Source organism: Zingiber officinale, chromosome 9B, assembly GCF_018446385.1.
Source record: "Zingiber officinale cultivar Zhangliang chromosome 9B, Zo_v1.1, whole genome shotgun sequence".
Classification (NCBI taxonomy): domain Eukaryota; kingdom Viridiplantae; phylum Streptophyta; class Magnoliopsida; order Zingiberales; family Zingiberaceae; genus Zingiber; species Zingiber officinale.
This window is the reverse complement of record NC_056003.1, coordinates 16,711,998-16,733,886: the sequence shown is the minus strand read 5'-3', so window position 1 is coordinate 16,733,886 and position 21,889 is coordinate 16,711,998. Positions and strand designations below refer to the sequence as shown.

At 37.7% G+C, this 21,889-nt stretch overlaps 1 protein-coding gene across 6 annotated transcripts; it reads right to left on the bottom strand.

Moving 5' to 3' along the window:
• Positions 1-1,647: 1,647 nt before the first annotated feature.
• LOC122023531 (protein ESSENTIAL FOR POTEXVIRUS ACCUMULATION 1-like) lies at positions 1,648-18,093 on the bottom strand. Of its 6 annotated transcripts, none has more exons than XM_042581669.1 (10): positions 17,902-18,093; positions 8,608-8,678; positions 7,505-8,422; positions 7,309-7,429; positions 7,072-7,212; positions 6,078-6,851; positions 3,258-5,937; positions 2,508-2,695; positions 2,366-2,425; positions 1,648-2,277 (listed from the first exon to the last, which is right to left on the bottom strand). In XM_042581669.1, exons 1-10 carry the CDS (start codon positions 17,972-17,974, stop codon positions 1,889-1,891), a joined length of 5,415 nt encoding a protein of 1,804 aa, XP_042437603.1. In that variant the 5' UTR covers positions 17,975-18,093; the 3' UTR covers positions 1,648-1,888. The 6 variants fall into 6 exon arrangements, with proteins under 6 accessions (XP_042437603.1, XP_042437604.1, XP_042437600.1 ...); XM_042581670.1 differs by having other exon boundaries at positions 7,072-7,188; XM_042581666.1 differs by lacking the exon at positions 17,902-18,093 and adding an exon at positions 9,678-10,068.
• Positions 18,094-21,889: the final 3,796 nt, after the last annotated feature.

Here is a 21,889-nt window from a genome sequence, read left to right as displayed (position 1 = left end):
GCTAGAGCGCATAGAATAACAAGATAGTGTATTCCTCTATCTATAAATAGAAACCCTCTTTTATAGTATCACTGTAGCGTCGGTGCAAACATCTTAAAGCATATACACGTTTTTCAAAACATCCTAGGAAAAGACAAGTTAAAAAGTATCTCTGACACTTTTACTTAACCGAGCACACAAATCTCTGATGTGACTGGTTGGAAGCTTCTAAAATACGATTTATCTATTAGACATGTTCTGTTGTCGGTGGCACAAACTTCCAAAAGGGTACAATGAGATATGTTGGTTGATCCCATTGTAGGTCGACCGGAGGCCACTCAGTAGGGACTCCTACCTTTGTCATACTAAACAGAACTATTTTCCTTCACTCGACCTTCCTATTGTCGGAGAGTTGTCTTTTGTCCGACCAAACACATCGTCCAATCGGTAAGGATGGTGGTCCGGGAGATTTACTATTTGTTTCTTAATCTCAGTCACAAGTTTTCAAAGGATGGTCATCTGGACGGTCATGTCTGACCGACATTGAAGGCCCGATCGACCAACTTCGCATGATCTGTGGGTCTTGGCTTTTGACTATTTTAACTTTGACATCCACGTTAGCCGTTCTTCCCTGTTTTGACCTATCTTTGATGGGGTCGTTTTTTCATCATCGTATCAGTTAGTTTTCTAAAAAATAAAAAATAATTAATCAAATTAGATACCGTCGACCTCTCCCAAAGTGGCAAAAGACAACTATAGTCACCCAGTATAGTCTCTCTCTCTCTCTCCATGGATACATACATGGAGAGAGGACTCCGTGGGTCATCCGAGATGGCATGGGGCAGAAGTTGCTGCAAGGAGGCCGCCGGGTCGAAACTCAGTGGCAACGGGGGAATAAATCCCCTATCCCTGTATCCCACCCGGTCCGTCTCATGTTAGCTCGGGTGCTACGATTTACCTCCCTCACAATGACCGTGGGTCTGGTCGGTGGGGGCCATGGGGGTGAGGGTTTCGCTTTTTGTTACAATGGAGAGAGAGAGAGAGAGAGTGTGTGTGTTGGGGCATGAGAAGGTAAAAAACTCACGGAGTGAAAAAACTTCTGGCGAGTTAACCACAGGCTCATGGTCAACCTGCAGCTGCAAGTTAACGGCAAGCTCGCTGCTCGGCTAGCTGCAGAAAGAAAATGACAAACACCAAACAGTTAAATAGGTAAGGAAACAAATCAACCAGCTGTAGATAAACTAGGAACTGTCTCCCTTAAACTTTACTGATTTGCTTATACTAGGTGCTTGTGTATTTAAAGAGATGGCCACAAACAAATATAAAGCCAAGGCACGATGAATTGGTAAAATCCAGGAGACTCTTGCTTTCTTCTAATCTTCTTTTCATCCCTTGAATTTTGAATGGAAACAAAATTTCTAACGAATCTTATTAAACATTTCAACGACTTTGTGAGTTTGTTTTGTTGGTACTTGGACTGTTCATTTTGTCTGTTTGTATCATTGATGCTGACAGAGTGGATATTTGACATTCCTATTTATCACATGCAAACACTTGTACCTGACACTTGGATACATTAACAGATTTTAAATTGTCTTCTTTAATTTCATGTCAAGTAAACAGAAAAATATCTTAATTCTTGTATGATCCATTGTTTTTTCTAATCCGTTCATCAGGAAACAGAGAGCATAAGCGACTAATGGTCCTTTGCATGGGGACCAGAACAAACTTTGTAGAGAAGCCATGGCTTGCTTTAGCAGCTTCCTTGCAAAAATCCATGCAACTTCGAGCTACTTTTCAAGTACATGGAGCACAAATCAAGTGAGAGGGAAATTTACAAAATTTTAGCTAAATAGGTATGTACACTCAGGAAATCTAAATCCTGTCTACCTAATCCGCAGTGTTTATCCTAATCCTCGAGGCTCTGGATCTCACCCATCATTATCCGGTTGCTGGCTACGTTGAAACCCAAGAGAGCAGAACTCACTTTATGCCCCTTCTTCCCCTTTTTCTTCCCTCGTCCTTTGGGTAGCCCTTCGACTGCCTCGTCCAAGCCTTCATCAGCATCAGCAACAGTTGGAGCATTGGGATTCCGGTGACCCGCATTCTCCACAGATATAGGGTGGGACTTCTGCAGCTGGAACGCAGCTTCGAGGACATCTGAAGGCAAGAACTCTTTATAGTTGAGGAACTTGTCGATGAAATCATGATTGCGGTCCAGAGAACCAAGGTTTTCTTGCAGTAGCATCTTGACCTCCGACATTGATTGCTTTATGCAAAATTCCAGAAAACTGGTGTCTGATACACAAGTAAAAAAACAATAAGAGTACTGATTACTCGACCACGCAGAGAAACTAAGAGAATCCCTTGGAAGTTGTAAAACTACCATTAGTCCCTGTGAGCCGGATCCACTCATTCACACACCAATCTTGGAATTCCTTCGCCTCTGCAAATGGAAAAAAAATGGTAACAGAAACAGAAAGTCTGAGAAGCAAGTCATTGGTTGCATTGATAAATAGATTCATTACCTGAGTTCTTTGTAGCAGCAATGCCCTTACCCTTCGGAGTTGGCAAACTGGGCACGGATGCGGAAAGAGAATACTCCATGCCTCTACTTCCAACAAGTTTCTGCCCTGTTCCTGCTCCAGAAACTCCTTTTAAGGAGCCTTTTGCTGCCTTGCTGACAGAGCTCTCGGTTGGAGGGAAGTCTGACCTGCTAGATATAACTCAACCATATTATTTTGAAATTAAGAATTATGAGGAATCCACAAATAGTAGCAACCAAGAACCATTTGCAATGTAACTTATCCAATGGCTGAATAAACATTTAGTCTAGAAATAATATAAAGAAATGCTGGCATTCCAGAAAAAAAAAAAAAAAGGGACAAGCATATGTTGTATCAAGGATTCAAAGTGACTCCAGCAAATTGTTATGCCCATCACAACAGCGAGAAGCTGTACTCGTTCTGACTATTTAATTTCAGCTACAGTAACCAATCTTATCCCTCCTTGGAAATCTACACGTGGCTAAGTCCAGATCTAATTGCATTAAAGCTTCATTGCTTACTAACTCTAATTAACGGAACTTATGAAAATAAAGTACTTAGTGGTCAACTCTCAGTCTACCCTCACTTCAAGACTATTTGATTTGATTTGTAAAACTACAGAGTTTATTACATCATCTACAATCATATAAACTGAAGAACTGATAAGAGTGTCCTAAAAAATCATGGCAACTAGAACAGATTATGAGATGGATGAAGTGACCACGAACGTACTTTTTGAGTTCCGGTTTCAATTGCTCAGGCAACCCCCAAAATAGATCATCTTCGGCTCTAGATTTTGTCTGATTTGAAACTTGTGAAACAAACTGAACGGATGATGCAGTGTTAGATGGCGATGACCCATTAACCTGCCAAGTCCCACTTCCCCGACTTGCATGGTTTGGCTGAACTTTAGCAGTTTGTATTGGAGCCTGCTGTTGTTGCATGGTTCCAGACCTCTTCTGTTGTTCCATTTGAATGTCTCTTAGTGACATCGGTCTCTGCTGCTTCTTAGAGTCCATAGACCATGCTAGTGGAGGAAGAGAGCTTGATTGATCCTCCTTCCAAAGAACAAAATCTCCTAATGATGGAGCAGCAGGGGGAGCCAATAAAGTTTCTTTTCCTTGTACTTGGTGTGTAATTTTATCCTTTTTAACAGTTGATGGAGATGCAGACAATTCAGCAGAACTAACTGGTTGTTGTATCTTGGCTCCAACAGCTTTTGACTTTGATGCCTTTTTGCGAGCTTTTCTAGTGTCTTTTGCCTCAACAAAATCATTGACGTCAATAGCAGAAGCATCAACATGTGCTGAAGCATCAACATGTGCTTGTCCTTGTGATGGTAGTGATAGAAGTGAATTCTGAGCATTGCTAGCTGAAGACTCAATATCATTATTTGACTTAGCCAAAACTTCTTCGGCCAATAAATCATGCAAATTGCTTTTCCTGCTCTTTGATTTAAGAGGATCTTCAGAGTTGATAAAGAGTGTATTTGATTCAAGAACAGTATCCCTGAATAGCTTATTTTCCAAATTAGTGATTGATGACCAAGAGGCTGGAGATGGAGCAACTACAGCAGGTGTCACAGCAACAGTTTCAGAACCCATTCCTCTTTGTGCCTTCAGCTGTTCCTCCTGTTGTATCTCCAACAGAGATTTAGGTTTGAACCCTGGAGCAGATTTCCATGCCAACTGAGTTGATGAAACCCTCGGATTGAATGCCAGTGTAGCAACTGCACTGGCATTGACTTCTTCATCTTTTGGTTCACTAGGTACAGGATTTGCATGGGATGGCACTCGAGAACTTTGTGATTCAGACATTTCAGTAGTAACTGCAATAGAAACATCATTCACTAATTCAAATTTAGCTTCATTAGCATTTGCACCAACTTCAGCATTCACATGTGATGTCTGGCTAGAAACTAAATTGGACAATTCTTTCCCGGCATCTAAATTTATTTTTGTCTTGAATTTCTTTTGCTTCTTAGATTTTTTTTCAGAACTTTTTTTCCTGTCTTGTATTTCTACAGTTATATTAGGGGCGGACTGATCGTTGTTTTGATCATTGAGCTCTAACAAAGAAATATCGATATCAGGTCCAAGATCTGTCATAGGAGGTAGAAAATCTACAGACAGTTGACTCTCTTCTAGGCCTAGGGGTGCCAATTCTTGAGCCTGAGAAACCAATGCTACCTCTTGCTCTTTCTCAGCACCACTCGAGCTTTGAGTAATATTTTGGGATTCAAAACCCAATTCCTCATAACCCTGCCGAGCCTTAGAGAAATTTGAACCGTCTATCATCTCTTGTTTTGTTTTGGTGTTTGGAAGATTAGCAACATTATCCATCACAAATTGAGTATCAAATTCCTTTGAAGCAATTGTTTGGTCACGGATCTGAAGTGGAATAGGCATAGATGGAGGTCCAGAATTCAATGAACTTTCATCCAGAGAATTTTGTAAGTTAGTATCATAATAATATGATGCTCGTCCACTACCTTCATAAGCAACTGGCAACTGCTGACCGATCTGAAATTGTTCGTTACCTCTGTGAAGCATAACATGATCCATAGCAATATTGCCAGATGTTTGTCCATAAGAAGAATCAATGAACTGTTGCTGAGACTGATGACTGGAAACAGCTTTTGAAAGCATTTGCTGATATTGCTGATGTTGTTGTTGCTGCTGCTGCTGCTGCTGCTGCTGTATTAAGAGCTGCTGCTGCTGCTGCTGTTGTTGAAGCAGTAATAACTTTTCTAACAATGGTAATTGAGCAGAAGGAACCTGAGATGGCAAATGAAGTTGAGATAGAAGATAGTGTTGTTGCGCCAAACTCTGCAATCGCGGATCCTGGTGCATCTCAGATGGAGGAAATTTACCAGGTGGAACAAAAGAAGAATCATTGTGTTGAGATATTAAATTAGGTAATGAGGGTTGGTTAGCTGGCTGGAAACCCTGCTGCTGGCCTCCAAATCTAATCTGAGATGGCAAATGTTGATTATAATGCATACTCAATACCTCGGCCGGAAGCTCAGCACCAGCATGAAGGAGATTATTTACAGTTGCAACATCTGAAAAGTTTGAAAAAGGTGCACTATGGCCACTAGTTAGCGAAACCGACTTATCAGCACCAGCATGCAAAAGGGACAGCAAGTCAAATTGCTGGGGCTTAGGAGTTTGATCAGAAGAGTCCACAACTGACGGAAACAGCTTAGACTGTGGTAAAGATTCTGAAATCAAATCTGTTTCGGAGCTAGGAACTGATGATGGGTCACCAACTGACAAATATGAGACAGGGTTCACTGATGACCTTCGTCTCTCCAACAACCTGGTTTGTGCCGAGAGGTAATTAGTATCATTCCCACTTTCTCCTACCACAGAAGGCAAGCAACTAGCAGTCCCACCGGATTCTTGCATAGCTGAATTAAAAACAAGCATAGTTATATGAAGGCATGCCAGGACAAGAGGAAAGGTAATGATTATACAGTGTATAAAATAGGAAAAAGATCACAAAGATTAAACAATAGTAATGTGTTAATATGTTTTCACACAAACTAACCTCTACTGAAAGACAAGGTTTCTGAAGTTGAACTGCTAATATTACCAGACATCAAAGACTCTAAAAACAGATTTTGTGCTTCAGTTGCAGCAATATTTGAGTCCTTTTTTCCATTTGTAAGCACATCATATTCACCAAGACCATTAAGAATGCTACTGGAACCAGCAAATTTACCCTTAAGTGTCTCGCCCATTGCAGAAACATGGTTGACCGCCGCAAATCCAGGCGGTGGTCCAGCCTTTGCTCTTAAATGTGGCATAACATCTCCAAGGGAAGAAAAAGGTGTATCAGCAGGAGAACCTGCAAGGCAGACTTGCAGATCGATACCAAAATATCCTGCTTCAAACCATCCAATAACATCACCTCCAGAAAAGGGACCTTGAATTTGACCTTGAGGATCTTTGTAATATAGTAAAAGATTTTCTGGTGAAGTGAGTTGCATCTTCCTTGCAGCCAACACATCCTTGGAAAAGAAGGGATGGGTTTCCTTTGTCACCTCAGATAGTTGTTTTTTCATATAGGCCTCGTTTTTGGCATCTGAGTGTAAAGCAATTCCATCAGTGTTACAGTAGAACGCAGAGGTAATGGCAGGGCCATGCTTTGACTCTATATCTTTCTGCAGATGAGAGGATCGCATACACTTATCATGCACAGAACCAGGTTTATAGTCCCCAGTTGACTGAGATCTTTGTGGAACACATGGCGATGCAGTCACTAGCCTGATACTTTCTTTAGAAATCATCTCATCAGCATCAGGAGTGATAACATCTAATTCTGCAAAGACAGTAGCAAGTATCAATATTTAACTCCTAAAATACATATCCATCCTATAGAGGGAAGGAACACAACAAGAATTAATGAACAAGGTAATTTTTGTCAAAATGAAATTTATAAGGCTGCATAAACAGAAAAATATTCATATAAAACTATGGAGAACAAGTAAAAACACAAAAAAGAAACTCTTTGGCTTTAATATTGAATAAACAGATTATACCTTTTGATCGAGATCTACTCGAACTAGTATTTTGATATTGTTGTTTATCATATGGTGGGATCTCCAAAAGGATGCAATTCTCCACCTCAGAATTGTCAATTTGATCTTTATAACTATCTGCAGAATTTGGCATGTCATAATCTGTGTGCAAGGGTATAAGGAAAAGGAAACTGAGCAGTCATAATGAACATCAATTGTGTAGCAGTTACTCAAAACTGAACAAGAAAAGATTGACACCTAATTTAGTCTGCCTAGATGGGATGGCTTCCGAAGTAGACCTCCCAATGGAAGATTCCTTGGATACTTGAGGAACACCACTACTCACAATATCTCCTTTGTCAATTCCCTTGATAATAACCTACAAATATAAATAGCATAAGGGATGCACCTAAAAATAAACAACTCCAATGAAAGAGATCATCTAATTGCTTACTGATTCATCAGCTGTAGGAGCAGAAAATGCTATGGGCTCCAATGTTTCCTCTTCAGTTAGGGGAGGAACTTCAACAAATTCATTAAATGATGATCTAATACTCTTTATATCAGTTTTCATATATATATCAAGCATTTTTATCCTAGTATATCTTAAACCAGAAAGTTCGGAGGTATCATCAACCTTTTCGTGAAAAGAACCAACCAGATGAACACAAGTATCACTGTTCCTATTGTTCACACTAGAGTTAAATCTTCCTCGACCAGCAAACATGGATGATATCCCATTCTCTAGTCTTCCTCGACTATAGCCTTGCACATGAGGCTGTTTGAGAGGGGTATGCAGTTGGTTATGAGATGAGTCTCCCCTTCCACGACCTAAACCATAGTTAGATCGCCATGAACGAGAATAGTGATCATCTCCTTCAGTCTCCTTTCCATGATTATTCATGTCCTTTCCATGACTATTGAAATATGGTGAGCCTTTGTCAGGAGTCGTGTTACTGCCTTTGCTAGAATCCAACCACTTCTCACGCCAGTTATCTGACTCCTTACCACTTGGTCCCCATCTTGTGCTCCATTTGCTGTCACGTCGCAGGTCAATTTCCTTGTTCCCAGAATCAACCCATCTTTCAGATGGACCACGCCGTATTTCCCCAGAATGCTTGGAGGAATTTTCAGGCCAATGTTCTGTCCTGCGTATATCACCAGGTTCCTTGTCTCCCTCCCTCCAACGGTCTCGGCGAATGGCAGAATTTGTTTCCCTCTCTTCATCATGCCACCGATCTCGACGACCACCTTCTGAGTCATGCAAGATAGGCCTATAGACATCCTTTTTCTTACCAACACTAGAAAAACCATCAACAGTTACTGATGCCTTCAGAGCATCTGTCTTGTTGTCATGAATACTGTCTGATTCCTGCAAGTGAGATTCAACATTAGATGTTGACTGTGTACCATAGATGTGCACATGACGTGCCTTCTGAACACTAAATGCAATAAGAATATCGATTCAGAGCAAAAACACCTTTTGCAAAAATTATTGCTAACCATACACTGGAAAGTGGAAATACTCTGTAAAGATAACAGAGCCACAAACCTAACCTTACTATCAGCTGCCTTCGAAATCAGCCATTGAGGAGAAAGAGGTATAGGATTCCCAGAGCCTTGAATGTCTGCAAAAATCAGATGACATATTTAGCAACAGAGTTACAGTAAAATGAATGCATAGGAAAATAATCCAATTATATGAAGGATAATTAGTCAAGAATCATATAAGTCTCTCTTTTCATGAATGGGCATTTTTTGTGAATTTCCTTTGTCATCTCATGAGCATATTTCACGTACTTGCATCTTCTTGTGATTGGTTTTACTCTTTTGGTTGACAGGACGTGAAACTGGAGTGACAATGGAGTTTAAAAGCCTTGGAAAGTGATGCAAATCAAGGAACACGCTCTAGCGGTGTCTCATGACACTGGGAGTGTTCCTCCTGCTGAAATTAGATGAAAAATGGAGCGTAACCGAGGCTATTTAACCCTGACACTATCAAGAATCAAGATATTCTTCTTTCCTTATTTAGTTTTTTAAGCCGATCAGAATATTATTCTAGGGCGCAAAGCTGCAGAGGGATTAACAAGAAAACAAGAGAGAAGTAACACAAAAAAGAATAGCCTAAATTAGGCTTAAACCTATTATGAAATCAAAAGCGCAAAGAAAAAGAGATGTAATCGTAACATGGCTTAAGCGAAACCAATTGATTCAATATCAAATAGCTTGTCCTAAACATCATCTAAGCATAGGTTTATATAACTCTCAAAACTCTCAAAAAAATCTAAACGGGAAAAAAAATAATAATAACTAACAAAACTTATTCCCTAAGATTTAAGATAAATTAACTAACAAGACTTGGTTCTCTAAGATTTATGCTCAAATTAAATATAATTAAGAAAAAACAAACAAAACTTAATTAACGGATTACTCAAAAGATGCAAATCTAAATTATTTAGATCCCCTCCGGCATTTAGCATTATCGGAGAACATTAATTGATCGTGGTGCTGGAAGCTCCTGCACGCCCCAGGTTGAAAAGAACTTGTCCTTGAGTTCATGGTAGTATCAGATGGTAGGCCAGGAGGAAGATTATCCGACACCAAATCGGTAAAAGTGAAGGGACTACCTATTGCTGATTGATTATTTTCCACCTCAGAGTTTGGATTAAAATTCCAACCCATGAAGTATGATAAAGTCATTGAGTTTGGTGCCTCATTCAACTTCTCCATCTCTTCATTCGGGTCCAGTTTCATCACTGGTCCAACCTCTATGTTAGTATGTGATCTTCTTCTAGTGCAATTATTGGATGGGGTCTTGAATAAGAGAGTCAGCATAAAGAACATCTTCAATTTGAAACAACACATTGAAGGCCAAGCTTTCTAAGACCCTTGAGTAGCTCTCTAGAATAGACTGTCCTACATCATTGCTATGTTGGATCTTGCAAGTATCAAGAGATAATTGAGGAAGTCCAGGAAGTCCAGGGAATCTGTGCTTGATAAGGCGTACGATGGTCTCAGCTCTCTCCTCAAACTTTAAGACCTGATACAAAAAGTATCACCATAACTCTTTGTCGGTTTAGACTCCACCACATGAATGATGCCCTCACTGATGTAGAAGTCGATATCTGCATTAGGAATAATCTTTCCATCACTAGCAATAGAATGCATCTTATGTTTGTAAGCCATCAAGATTGTTCTCATAGAGGATTCATCCACTTCCATATATGCAGCAGGTTGAGCAATTGATATGGCAGAGTATAACTTCAAGAAACTGCGCAGACCAGAAAGTGATTGTTGCTGCTTTACTTCATAAAGAAACATTTCCACTTGCAGTATGTAAGCATTCTGGTTGTAATTTATAAGGGATTCCTCAAAAACAGAAGCCGATGAGGTAATGAATTTTGGGCAGGCATATGTGAAGAGCTCGGGGTACACAGCGTATGCTACATCATCATACCTTAACATCTTTGTCATCTGTTCATTGTATTTATCCCTCAATTGTATGTTTATGCTCTCCTAAATAATATTGCTCTGTGGACATAGTGACAGACAAATAGTCAATAGTGCATACATTTGTTCATTTTTCTTAAGTATTTGATCATACTGTGGGGACTTATATACTAGGATGTTATTGAATTCACGTATTGCTCCAACATACCTTCTAAGCATTAGGTTTGCAAACTCATCTTGATATATGATAGATATGTGGCTTCCCATCACGATCATGTGAACACCTTGCTGGATGATGTCAATGGGGCCTATACACTTTAACCCAGTATGATAATCTCCCAAAAAGTAATGAAATCTTAGCAAACCAATCATGCTGTAATACCATAGCATTGTGGATCTCATACACGTTCTTCTCACGGATTAGGCAGTGTAGGTGGACATCACTGATGCTGAAACCCATCGTTGATCTGTTGAACAGCATTAGGGTTTCAGAAGAAAGCAAGGCGACGACAGTGTGGAGGAGGTTTTTATGGGAGAAAGGAATAGTGGAGTGGAGGGGTTTGGAAGATACAAGAAAGGGGATGCGGCAAGGCTTCATCACCTCAGCGACGTTCTCAACTTTGAATCGGAACACGACCCCAGAGCTGGATTGCACAGATCCATCATTGTCCCTTTCGTTAAAGGGATCGTCGACGATCAGAAAAAAGGAGCTGATCTTTAGCTCGAAGGAGATAATGAGAGGAAGGTCCTGATCATCCTTGCGATTGGGGTGTCACTCGCCGCAGCTCCGCCGCCCCAAAAGTCACCTTGTAGAACTGCACTGCTGCCTCCACCTCTGCCTCCTCCTTCTATTCCTTAGCATCGGATGCCTCAATTTGGGCAGATTTCTCCTCTAAATCCGGCGCCTTTTCTTCGCTAGTGTGCTTCGCCTCCGGAGATTTGTCAAGTTCCACTTTTTCTCCTCCTTTCTCTATTTCTTTAGGACAATTCTCTTTTATTTCATCGTCATCGTAAATTGGTTCATCAAATATTTCGATGTTGTCTTCATCTCCACCGCCTCTTGAAATCGAATGATCGGGAAAGTCGAACTGATTGCACTTGATGTTGTCGAGGTCCGTATCCTCATGTTGTCTTCACCGTCACGAATGGAAGGGGAGGCGTAGAGATGCTATAGAGTCGACATTCTCTCGAAGTCATAGGTGGTGGGGCGGTTAACCCCGTATTTCTCAAAACTAAACTTGCACTTGGACATCTCTTCTCGATTGGAAATTAGGGATTTTTCAAAAGGGGAATAAATGAACTTACGATCTTGTGCCAATAGACGCCGAGATAACTTTGTGACTTGTCTCTGTAGATATTGAATCTCATCTTGGGTGCTACGACCACGATATAAGGCTTCCTCAGCCGGAACCTACCTTTCATGACCATAACCATGTCCACGATGACCCTCCATTGGATCTTAATGAGCTTTGATACCAACTAACGTCAAACAGAATATGTATATTATTCTGGGACGTGAAGTTGTAGAGGGATTAACAAGGAAACAAGAGAGAAGTAACACAAAAGCAAGTAATGGCCTAAATTAGGCTTAAACCAATTATGAAATCAAAAGCACAAAGAAAAAGCGACATAGTCGTAACGTGACTTAAGTGAAACCAATTGCTTCAATATCAAAATAACTTATCCTAAACATCATCTAAGCATAGGTTTATATAGCTCTCAAAAAATCTAAAAGGAAAAAACAAATAACTAGAGATCTAGGATAAATTAACTAACAAGACTTATTCTCTAAGATTTAGGATAAATTAATAACAAGACTTGGTTCCCTAAAATTTAGAACCAAATTAAATATAATTAAGAAAAAACAAACAAAACTTAATTCACAGATTATTTAAAAGATGCAAATTTGAATAATTTGGATCCCCTCATGCATCATAACCTTATCAGAGAACATAAACTAATCGTGGTGCTGAGGCTCCTGCATCAATTTTTTTATCCCTTTTTTATCTTTCTAATTATTGTTGTAATTAGAAAGATACTTCTTCCTATATTAGACCCTAAGATTAGGGGATATACTTGTTGTAATTATAGTTATATACTTATATTCCTTCCTATATTAAAAAATGATTAACCATGTCAGCTAACGTCAAATCTGGTGACCGGCCTGGCCCCACGAAAGTGTCCCACGACCTTAAGGATAAATCAGGAAGCGTTTGTGGCGGACGGCCTGAAAGCCAAGCATGCCTTGGTTACGTGTTCTATCTAGAGGAAAAATCCATGCAAATGTGCTGTAGTTGGGAATCGAGCCATAAGTGCCTAGGTGACAACTGGGCGCTCTTCCACTGCATGGGTTATTCCTTCCTATATTAGATCCTACAATCAAGGGATATTATTGTTGTAATTATTGTTATACTTCTTATATTAGACATTAGAATTAAGGAATTTGATAATCCCTCAAGGTCTATATATTGTAATTCGTTTAATGAATACAGGTTGAAAATATTTTTCAGAAACTCTCCTTTATTTATTTTGTCATGGTATCAGAGCCAAAACTAGATCAATTCTTCTTGTGTCTGATTTCTTGTCGAGCTCTAAGATTTTAGTGGTTTGTTCTTTTTTTTTTTTTGTATTCTTCTAAGTCTATTTTCTTAGAACAGATCTCTTAGTACTTGTTTCTAAGTTGAAATCATGTATTTGGAATGATCTAAATATTTTCTTGTTCGATTTAATGGCAAGAACTATTCTGCTTGGGCATTCCAATTTGAGATCTTTATCAAGGGAAAGGAGTTGTGAAGTCAGATTGATAGGTCAAATCATGCACCTAACAGTGAGGAGGAATATGTGAAATGGGAAGTGAAGGATGCTAAGATTATGTCTTGAATCCTTGGAAGTGTGGAACCCTCCATACTTCTCGATCTCAAGCCTTATAAGACCACTAAAGAAATGTGAGACTACTTGAAGAAAATTTACAACCAAAGTAATACAACATGAAAGCTTTTAATTGGAACTCGAGTTGTGTCAGCTCAGTCAAAGGAGTATGTCAATCCAAGAGTTTTATTCTTCTTTTGGAAATCTTTGGGCCGAGTACACCGATATTATTTATGCAAGTGTGCCTCCTGAAGGACATATTGCTATCCAAAATGTTCATGAGACTAGCAAGCGTGATCAATTTTTAATGAAGTTGAGGGGGGAATTTGAGGCAATCATGTCCAACCTGATGAACAGATAACCCGTTCCTTTATTGGATATTTGTGTAGGAGAGCTTCTCAGAGAAGAAGAACGACTCATTACATAGGCTGTCTTGGAGCAAAAAGCTCAATATTCTACTCCAATTCAGTTTGCCTATGTCGCTCAAGGAAGGTTTAAAGGAACTAGAGATATGACTAATGATCAATTCTATAGTTGCAAAGGATTCGAGCACATTGTCACTAATTGTACTAAAAAATTTTGCAATTATGGTAAGAAATCAGGACATATCATCAAAGATTACTCCACTCGGCCTTTAAAGAAATCTAAAACTGCCTACAATATCTCAGTTGGTTCCTCAAATGCCCCTAGTCCTGATTAGTCTTCTATTACTCTTGAATTGGTCCAACAAATGATAGTTTCTGCCCTTCCTGCTTTAGGCCTTTTAGGTAATCAAAATTTTAATCCTAAGTCTTGGTATTTTGATTCTAGCGCTTCAAATCACATGGCCAACACTCCCTTATCTTTAAATAATGTAAAAAAATATGAAGGAGATCTTCATATTCATACTATCAATGGTAATTCCTTACCTATTACAGTTGTTGGTGATATTTCACCCTCTTTGAATACTTTTTTTTTGTCCCCTAAGCTGTCCACTAATCTGATATCCATCGGTCAATTCTGGTTGTCTTGTGCAGATTGGGTTGGCTGCTCGGATACTAGAAAGTCTACAGCAGATTGATGCATTTTTCTTGGAGATGCCTTGATTTCTTGTAAGTGTAAAAAGGATGATTGTGTCTCTAAATCTTCCACAGAGGCTGAGTATAGAGTCATGTCTGCGGCTTGTTCTGAAATTATGTGGTTATGTGGTCTTCTCTCCGAACTTGGATTTCCTCCGCCTACTGCTCCACTTCATGGTGATAATACTAGTGATATTCAAATAGCTACAAATCCAGTATATCATGAACACAAAGCACATAGGCCATTATTCAAGGAGTGATCACTCTTCTTCATCTTACTACTGATCTTCAAATAGCTGATGTCTTTACAAAAGCTTTGAAAAGGCAACGACAGTAGCAAATTGATGTTGATAGATTTACCCCTACATCAATTTGAGGGGGGATGCCAATATATCAAGAGATTCTTCTTTCCTTATTTGGTTTGTATATCCCTTGATTATCTCTCTAATTATTGTTGTAATTAGAGAGATACTTCTTCCTATATTAGACCCAAAGATTAAGGAACATCATTACTGCAATTATTGTTATATTCCTTCCTATATTAGACCCTAGAATCAAGAGATATTATTACTGTAACTATTGTTATACCTCTTCCTATATTAGACCTTAGAATTAACGGATTTGGTAATCCCCTCAAGGTCTATATATTGTAATTCGTTTAGTGTATATAGACAATATTTTTCAAAAATTCTCCTTTGCTGGTAGTGCCCCAGGCATAGTTGTGACGCATCCGCAACCGAACTGGCACGCCTTGGTCGTGCCCCAAGCATGACCGTGTCTCATCGCAACACCCGACACGACCGTGCTTCTCTTCACAACGTCGGGCACATCTGGTCATGCCCCATGGCGCGGCCATGGTGCGACAACAAACGCCCAACAGTTACGAAAATTTCTAACCACTTTTGGATGATTTCAAGAGCTATAAAAAGCCCAAGAAGGCTCTTAATTAGAGGAGGGGGGATTTCCCCATGACAGAGAACCATAGGAGCAGTGTTCCAAAGAGCCATTGAAGTTTCCGTCCACCCTTGAAGCTTAGAGATCCTTCCGAAGGTACCGGCAACCATCTCGGCAAAGCTTCCTCTTCTCTTCTCTCTCTGCTTTGAGTTGTAGGATGTTTAATTTAATGTCTTTCGATTGTAACTCCATCTCTATAGAGTAGTTCTCTAGATTCTAATATAAGGGAGTAACCCAATGAATTGTTCACATACTTATAAGTCTATTTACCTTTCTCTATTGCATGGTATATTTGTTTCATAATCTGACTTTATTGCGCATACACGAGTGTGACACTTACTATGCACCTTTGTATCTCACCAGACGCGGGGAAGAACTGAAAGGTGAACACAAATCTCTTACCCATAAAGAACTAAGACATGATGGTCACGAAAGTAGTCCAAAAACTCATGAGGGCCTACGACAGAGCTTAATGGGTTTGCCCCAATTCAACCTTACAAAGTAAGGGATGTCATCTAGAGGGCCGTGGGGCAATGAGAGGCTCCTGAGAAAGCGGTCACTTGAGTAAAGTCACCTTGAAAATAGGCGTCAAGTTTGAGTAGACATGCCAATATAATTCCAAAAATTTATAACGGTATCTTAAGATAAACCACATACAAGCGAACAAACATTAAGATAGGAAAGTAAATAAAACTTATGGTGTCAACAATAATCATGGTGAATCCGAAATCATATATTCGTTCCTCTAAATTAGGATTTCCTTTTCGACTTCTTGTGTGTTCTAACCTCGCTTTCTTTCTCTCTCAAACTCTTACGAACTGCAATTTCTAGATAATCTACTTCGCGAATTTGATTGATACTCGATTTTACAATCCTTGTGAGATTGTCTTTTTATTACAAGATGACAACCGTGCATTTATAGTTTTCGCCCTTTAAAAATATACTACAATAACATAAAAAAACAAACAAAAATAAGTACACTGAAGTTCAGCAAATTTTTTTAGTAACCCAAAGACATTTCCTTATTCTTTAAATGGCCAATGCAAGGAATGTATATAACGAAGTAGTTTTCATCTTTCAACTGACTGTTTCAGTTTTATATTCTCAAATAACAGTAAAACATGGTCACCAACTATGCAACTTAAAAACAGAAGAATGGATGAAATGGACCTTGGGGATACATTAGCTGGCCTCAAGTTTGAGTATCCAATACTGGTGTGAAATTCAATGCCTGTGTCTTTTAAAAAAATCAGTTACTCACATTCAACGAGATATCAAGTGCATGGGAGTATCCGTGTCCAAGTGTCAGCATTCAACACAAATGCAACATGCTCAAGTGTTTCAATTCTATTGGTAAAAAAAGTTGGAATTGTTGAGTTCTAGGTTGTGCATTGACTAGCGACAACTTAAGTCATTCTGAAAAATAGTATGATCAATTGCAGCATGCTCAAGTGTTCTCAGTAGATTGTTTTGATGTCTAGTTATCAAAAGTTGAAAACAAATTAAGATTGAGGAGATCCACAAATTAGCTTCTCAGATGTGCTATGGGCACCTGAACTCTTATTGATGTCATTCATGATGAAACATGATCTATTTTTATTCTATAAATGAGCTCGTCTACTAGACGAAAGATTTATATATCCTTCCAAAAGAAAAAAAAAAAACTGAAACAATGTTGCAAACATTAATGACACCTCAATTTCTTAATCCTACATTAAAAGTTCAAAGCTTGCCCGTCATTGCATATACCTTAACTCTTGAGAAATCCAAGATAACCAAGTAGAACGTGCCATGATAATGTAATGATAATTATGTTGTGAACAGCTGGTGTTGGGAATTCAACCATCTAAAATGCATTTAGTGCGTGCAGGGAAACTTTTACCAGAGTTACTCATTTTGATTGCGCTTGACCTTCATAAAAGAAAATGAAAAAAAAAAATATCCTATTTGATTGGTTCGTCGTCCACTTTTCTCAATGAGAAAAGGGTTGAATCCCGGCACTCCTGGGCGTAAATCGCTGCACCCCATCACAACTCACCCTCTCATCCAACTTACCTCTCAGTCTGGGACAGGCTGACCAGGCGCTCGGGCGAGCGTAATCATCCACCTTTCTCACTGAATTGGGCACTGCCACTAAACAGTGATCGAATAAGGCGAACCAAAATAGGTAGTAAGAGCAAACAAACAACATTTTCAAACTTCTCTTTTTCTACAACGGAAAGACCGATTTTCAGGGAACGCCATCAATATAAGCAGATTAGTAAAAGCTACATCCCCTACTCCATCACAGCAAGACCAGCGAGCTCTCTAACGCTATCGGGTGAATCGAACTCAAATAAAAAACCGAGGGATACAAACAGAAAACCCTAAATTAAAAACGCATCGTCTCGGCGTGAAAAAAAGGAAACGTCGATCGAGAAGTTGCACCAAACACACGAAAGGCATAGAACATGCATCAAAGAATAAAGGCGCTTCAGGGAAGCAAGGGTTTCCGCGCCCTATCCGAGAGGAAAGGAAGGACCTTTGTGACTCAGGCGCGGCAGTGGATCCACAGTGAGGCCATGGCAATCGTCGGCATTCCTGTAGACGGCCATCGTCGGGGCAGGGGAGGAGGCAAGGTTCACTCGTGCTACGGTGGCTGCTCGCACTGCTGAACAAGAGGGGAAGAATTAGGGCAATCGAATTGGGAAGATTAAAAGGGGTGGTTCGGGCAGGAGACGCAGTGGAACTCGTCGCGAACTAATTCGTGTTCCCGCGGCCAGATCATCTTCTACCAGCCGTCGATCTTTCCGTCCCAGCAGTCCACCTCTCTCGAGATCCTTTAACGCGCGCTGGGACACGTGGACTTTTCCCACCCTGGAAACTCCGAAGACCTACTCTCAGATAAATCACCAGTTGCAGAAGCTCCCAAGCCAAATATTCTCCGGACCCACTGGGTGCACATGGGTACATTGAGAAAGCCATCTTTCGGTCTGAATACCCGCGGCGCAAATTACGGTGCAGGGGTACGTGTTTGCTCCGTAGATCATTAGAAAAAAAATTATTATCGCTTTTTATATAAGAGCATCCTTTTAATATATATATATATATATATATATATATATATATATATATATATATATATATATATATATATATATATAATTTTATTTTTTTATTTTTTTATTTTAAATGGTCATGGTAAGGTTAAACTATTCAACTTGATTACAATTATTATATATAAAGTATTATTTTTATATTAAAATATTATTTTACTTAATTTTAATAAAATAATTCAAAGTAAGATCGTTTTTATCAACTTCGTCAACATTATCAAGCTTAATTAAAATAATTTTAATTTGGGTCAAAATAGTTTTAACAATTGTGAACATAATTTTAACTTGAGCAATTTTAACTAAATTAGTAAAATAATAACAGACAACAATATTTCATGTATTGTAATTTTAATTATGTTAAAATAAATTTATTTTATATTGTAGATTGTAATTACTATAACATTGATATAAGATTATATTTTAAAATGAGAATATGGTGAGATGTTGATTACCATGATAATCAAGCGAGTATATTATCTTAAATTTTCTTTTAAATCATCTTGAAAAATATTCTCAAGTGAATTTTTAAAATTACTTCGATGTGATCAAAGTTGTTCTACATCATAATGATTTTGGTTACAATTAGTATAATTGAATTGTAGCCCTTTTAATCAAGTTTGAGTGTAAGAATAATTTTGATTAAAATTAGGACAAACTTTTAAAAATCTTATAATTAATAGTTCAATTTCAAAACTAGAGCAATTTTAACACGCATAAAGCAGATATAATCAGAAATCCAACCATCTTTAACTACCATTAAAGTATATTTTATTTAATAATAAAAATAATTTTAGTCTAAATTATTAAAATGATTTTAATTTTATTAAAAAAACAAATGAAAAATTATAAATAAATATACTTTTAATATTTTTTTAATATAAGATGCGCTAGTGCCCTTTATGATAATAAAATGAAGAACACGGCGCCTGATATCGTCACTTGGTACTAAACAATCTTCTAAGTGGGAGGTTATTTGTCACAACCGCTACTTAAACCCTTATCAATTAAAGTAAGTCTATCACTACTACCAACTCAGTTATGCCCTGTTGACTTGTTGAACACCTTATTACATGGAGCACAACGATCACTTTATTTTTTCGATAGCATTAGATATCTAGTTTACGTCGATTATTCCTAGAGTGATTAGCCTTATGAAAAAATTTTGCTGACTAATAGGATAAATTAGGAAGCGTTCGTAGCGGACGATCTATCAGGCCAACATTTTAAGAAAAATTTATCCGTTAATTCATCGAAACTAAAACTAGAACCTTAAATGTATAAAATATTAAGAAAACATCTTGTTGTTGCACCATTATTCTGGAAGTATTGGCAACCCTATTAGATTAGGGGTGTCAATTATGATGGGTGAGATCGGGTCAAGTTTGGGTTGGGTTGGATTTTTTTTAAAAAAAAAAAAAATCAACTTGAATTCAATCCGAAACTCCAAAACCCAAATCCGAACAACCTCAACCCGACTCGAATAGTCTGATTCAAAATGACTTATTTTTATCTATTTTATTTATAATTTTTCACTTTTATCTCAATATTCCATCATCTTACTATCTTATTATTTTATTAATAATATGTTTCTTTTACTAACTAATTTTGGTGAACCTCAAAATAAAATTACGTTAATATCCTTTTTTCACATCGAAAATAATTTTAAGATTTATTAATAATTTTTACAAACACATTAATCAGGGATTTAGAGTTCAAAACTCAGATGGGTATATTATTGGAATTTTTCTCATTAATCAATCAGTGATCTAGAGTTCGAGACTCCGCTGTGGTGTATTATTGAAAAAATTTCTCATTAATCAATTAAGGATCTAGAAGTCTGTTATAGTAGCTTATTGTTAGGCTATTTTTTTAGCTAAGATTAAGTATAATATTTGTTCTTATCAGTTTAATACCTGATATAAAGAATTAAATTAATTTCTTTATGAAATAGAGTCCACTACTCGCACGTGACCATATATTATATTACACACACAACCAAGGACAAAGCTACATATAGCTTTGGTGGGACAATTGCCTCCACCTCAATTTTTTGTAAATACTCCTAGAGGTGTATAAAATTTTAAAAAAAGTTTTGTTCCATTAAAAAAATAAAAGTAGAGACAATGCTAAAAAATTAAAATTATTTTCTACATGTCAATTCTTCTTTCCTCGGATCTCTTCTTGCATTATCCCACTCGGTATAAAAGGCCTAGCTCATACAACGTGTGTACACGATCGCTAGTTATTATACTAACATTGACATCTTAATTTTTAAAATTAAATTAAATTTTATCCGAAAAAATCTATTAAATCATAAATTTAAATCAATCCGAATATGAACCCGATCTAAAAGCTTTTAATATGAAAATCTTCTAACCCGATCTTGATTTGAACTTAAAAATCTTTCATCCGAATTTATTTTTCTGGATTGACCCGAATTGGATGGTCGGATCTGATTTTTTTTTTTTTTAACACTCCTACATTAGATGAATCTAAAGTCGATAATCTTGGAAAATATATTAGCAAAAAACTAATTTTATTGTATAAGGAAAAAGCACGTGCGACGGTGCGAGTAGATAAAACTCGCAGTCGTAACAATAAATGAGGAAAGGGCATTCCTTACCATTTGGCTTTTATTCCGCCACAGACTAGTCTTGCCCATGGGGAGTAGACTAGAATAGTAGACTATATTTAAGGAGCCAATGGACCGCATTCATTTCGGCTCACACGGTTCGTTGAACCGGCACCCTTGACTCGTGAGCGCGGCTTTAATGGGTTGCGTGACATATATGCACTCCCATCAAATCTTAATTAATTTTCTTTATCTAAATAATTAATGATCATTTAAAAATTATTTTAATAATAATATAAAAAAATAATTAACACACGGGGTGGTTCGTCTAGTCCCTCCTACTTGATCCGATTTTATATAGGGATAATAATTAAAGAAATTTAATGGTCCCTATTTATTTAATAGATGAAAACCATTTAATCTCTCCAATTAATATGAATCAGAGGACTTAAGTGAAATGAATGAATTTTTTATCATAATTATTATTTTTTTTCCTTTTTAACGTATTTTCCAAATTAAGAAAAATAAAATAATATATTATTATTATGAATAATGTTACTTCCATTTTTTTTAATCAGAGTAGACAAAAAAATAAAAATGGGATGCAATGACTTAAAAAAACTAGGGGACTGATAGGCTAATAGCAATATTTACTCGATACAAATAGATTGATGATCTCAGAAATTTTTAGGGTTTTAGGGTTGTTGAAATTTTTAATTAAAATAGATTGATGATCTCAGAAATTTAAAATAGGAGTATAATAATATTAATACAATTAAATACTTTTGAGTAAATGTGACTTTTTTGGTATTTATACTTTTTCCATGTAGTTAGAAAGAAAA